The sequence below is a fragment of the Macadamia integrifolia genome, chromosome 1 (genome assembly GCF_013358625.1).
Source record: "Macadamia integrifolia cultivar HAES 741 chromosome 1, SCU_Mint_v3, whole genome shotgun sequence".
Lineage (NCBI taxonomy): Eukaryota > Viridiplantae > Streptophyta > Magnoliopsida > Proteales > Proteaceae > Macadamia > Macadamia integrifolia.
In genome coordinates this window covers 2,863,128-2,866,517 of record NC_056557.1, presented here as the reverse complement: position 1 = coordinate 2,866,517, position 3,390 = coordinate 2,863,128, and the positions used below count along the sequence as shown (strand labels likewise).

Here is a 3,390-nt window from a genome sequence, read left to right as displayed (position 1 = left end):
TTTTTTTTTTTTTTTTTTTTTTAAGAAAATTATAAGTGAATGGTTGAGTTTCTCCTTTTTAAGTCTTGAAAAAGATCCCCCTTCCAAGGCTTGTAGAGCTTGTCCAGTGCTTTGAAGAGCACTACGCCAACTCTTGTGCCAAGGTGTCAGATTTTATTTCTAATGAATTGTGGTCTTTTCAAATTTTATCTTATGACATTGAAACAAGGTAAATCAGACTTTTAAGGAAAAAAGATTTCATATTGAGGACCACCATTGGCTGACAAGAAAATGAAGGCAACCTTGGAAATTTGAAACTTCCTAAGTCTATGTCACCTAATTTTTACAAGGGTATCCGATAAAATTGAAATCATGTCAACCAAAGTATTCCATTTTAAGGGCCATCAGTGGCCGCTATGAAAACAATTAAGGGACCCCTAACAACCTAGTAAATAACATTTATATGGTCACAATTTCTGAAAATTTTCATTAAATATTAATATATGATTGTGGCAACTTTTTCAAATACGTATAAACATTGCAAATATAATACATCGATATATAGTCAGAGGCCTTTACCAAAAAAAAACAAAAAGATATATAGTCACAGAGATACCAATCGTGAATCGACACTGAGATAAAGTACTTTGTTTTATAGATTTGGATCTAGTTGATTTTCTATTGGTTTACAGAACTTTCACACAAAGGTTGCACTTACTGAGTCACTATTTCAATATCTTGCAAAAATTGTCTAAGGTGATGATAGACTTTGGCTCATTAGAAAGAGTTTGCAGACTAGTATCAGATAGATAATTATTCATTGATAAATAAACAATACAAAGCTTGAAAATCGAGTCCACATCCTCTGTAGCGAGCGGTGAAGTGCAGTGAACATCGGATGGCTAAGAGCATCTGGGTTTACATCCCAAGGGGCTCCTAGCCACCCGTTGCTCACGGCACCGGTGCAGCGGCTGCAGACAATTTTCACACTTGAAAATTGGAGCTTGTGTCATGTTACAGTATTTGTCAAAGAGCAGATAAATTACCCATTTGCTATCACCAATAATCATTGCAAGAACATTCCCCATTCCTGAAATGGTGGAACCGATTCCTATCCCTGACAACTATCTCACGATTAAAAACCTTTGAAATGAGCTTACTTGCTTGGTGACAATCTTTGCACACTCTTAAGTTCTTTGAGACCCTGATTGTTGCTCCAGGTTTGGTCTTCAAGAAACCATATGCAATAGCAAGCTTCTCACTGTGGTAGTAAAGTGGGTTCTCCTTTTCTTCCTCATCAATATCATGCAATACTCCTTCAATGTCAGGCACATAACCTGCAGACCTTATGCTTTCCAGCATTTCATCTACTTTGGCATAGATCTGTTTAGCATGAGGATGAGTCCTTCCTCCAGCAATGAATTCATTGACAGCACCTTCTAGTTCAATCATAGAAATTCCAGGGACCTTTTTCACGCCTCTATCATTCATCAATTTCCTAATGCTTGCAACATCATCCCATCTACCTACATTTGCATACAGATTAGCCAATAACACATAGCGCCCGCTATTATGAGTCTCTAGCTCAATAACCTGTTTACCTATCTCTTCCCCCAAATCAATTTCACCATGGATCTTACAAGCTCCAAGAAGGGCACCCAAGACACCTGCATCAGGACTAACAGGCATCTCATCTATAAGCTTTTTTGCCTCTTGTAACAAGCCAGCTCTACCAAGCAAATCTACCATGCAACCAAAATGCTCCATCTTGGGCTCAAGTCCATATACTTCAGTCATGTAATGGAAATAATGACGACCTTCTTCGACCAACCCTGCATGGGCACAAGCACTAAGAATATTCAGAAAAGTAATGTTGTCTGGGACTAAATTCTTCCTCTCCATCTCCTTGAAGAGCTTGATAGCAGCATTTCCTTTCCCATGCATTGCTAAGCCTCCTATCATACAGTTCCATGAAGAAATGCTTTTGTTGGACAACCCATTAAAGACTTCAAAAGCCTTTTCCAAGCAACCACATTTACAGTACATGTCAATGATTGTTGTAGCAAGTTTTGGGTCCAATTCGATCCCTCGACTCTTAATAAACTGATGTATCCATTCGCCTTGCTCTAGAGCGCCAAAACCTGTACAAGCTGACAGCATACTTGCAGCCACAAACTTATCCAACTCCACTTTCTCTGCCTGCATCCTCTCAAACAGAGCAAATGCCTCATTGAAGCGGTTGCTTTGGACATATGCAGCAATCATGGCATTCCAAGATACAGAGTGTTTCTCAGGCATCTGCTCAAAAATTTTATAAGCATCATCAACAAATCCCAATTGAGAAAATCCAGAAATCAAGGTAGTCCATGAGACGATATCTCGTCGAGGCATCTTATCAAATACTCTTTGTGCTTCCTCCAAGCGGTGAAAGTTCACATACATATGTATCAAATTGTTCTGCGAGAAGCTATCCTCCAAGAACCCGAATTTCAAGATATGGGCATGAACTTGTTTTCCTTCTTCAACTGCATTGTGGACACAACAAGATCTGACAACAGGGGGGAAGGTGAATTGGTTAGGAATTACGGATGCTTGCAACATCTGACAATACAATTGAATGCAGTTTCTGGTAAGTTGGGCTTGCAAGTAACCTCTAATGATAGTGTTGTAGATGAAGGCATCTGGTTGGGGAATTCCATCGAACACTTTCTGGGCATAATTTAGGTCCCCAAATTCAGAAATTGCAGAGAACTTAACTATTCTGCCCATGGCATCATTATCGGCGGAAAGGCCAAGTCGAATCATTTGTGAATGAAATTGCTTGAGCTCAGCCATTGTTGAGCAGGATTCAAGGGCATGGAATGTTGGACGGTGAGTCTTGGCAGAGCTGACAGAGGGGGACCCGGAAGTCTGAAGAAGCATATGAGAAGTCGCCATAACTATTAGCTTCTGATGTGCTAAGCCGGTTTCACTTTGAAGGAGAGAGAGAGAGAGAGGTTACTTCATATAAGAGTACTCAAATTGAATTTGCAAACATCCATTCCTACCAGAGCCAAAAGTTTGAGACTTTGAGACGAATTGGAAAAAGGAAAAGAAGAAGATGAGACTGGATGATTCTTTCCTGTTCATTCCACAGCAGTTATCTTTTATATGGTAGAAGAGTCATTCTAAGTTCCGGAACGGTAATAATATCGGAACCGATTGGTACAGTGATTAAATGAATCATATGATAGTAAAATATTTTTAACAAGAAGACGCAATAAACTTATTGCGTATTTAATATGATATGTGTTTAATATGATTTACTGTAAAAATATGAAGTAAAAAATATAAACTTATTCGAGTATTAAAAATGAACAAAAACTAATTGTTTGTATAATAAATTAATTTAAGATTAGCGCTTATAAATTA

The 3,390-nt window shown here is 38.4% G+C and overlaps 1 protein-coding gene across 1 annotated transcript; it reads right to left on the bottom strand.

The window, feature by feature from the left end:
• Nucleotides 1–612: 612 nt before the first annotated feature.
• On the bottom strand, nucleotides 613–3,127 carry LOC122076380 (pentatricopeptide repeat-containing protein At5g66520-like). Its single transcript, XM_042641686.1, has one exon. It carries the CDS (start codon nucleotides 2,914–2,916, stop codon nucleotides 1,036–1,038), a length of 1,881 nt encoding a protein of 626 aa, XP_042497620.1. The 5' UTR covers nucleotides 2,917–3,127; the 3' UTR covers nucleotides 613–1,035.
• Between the last annotated feature and the right edge of the window lie 263 nt (nucleotides 3,128–3,390).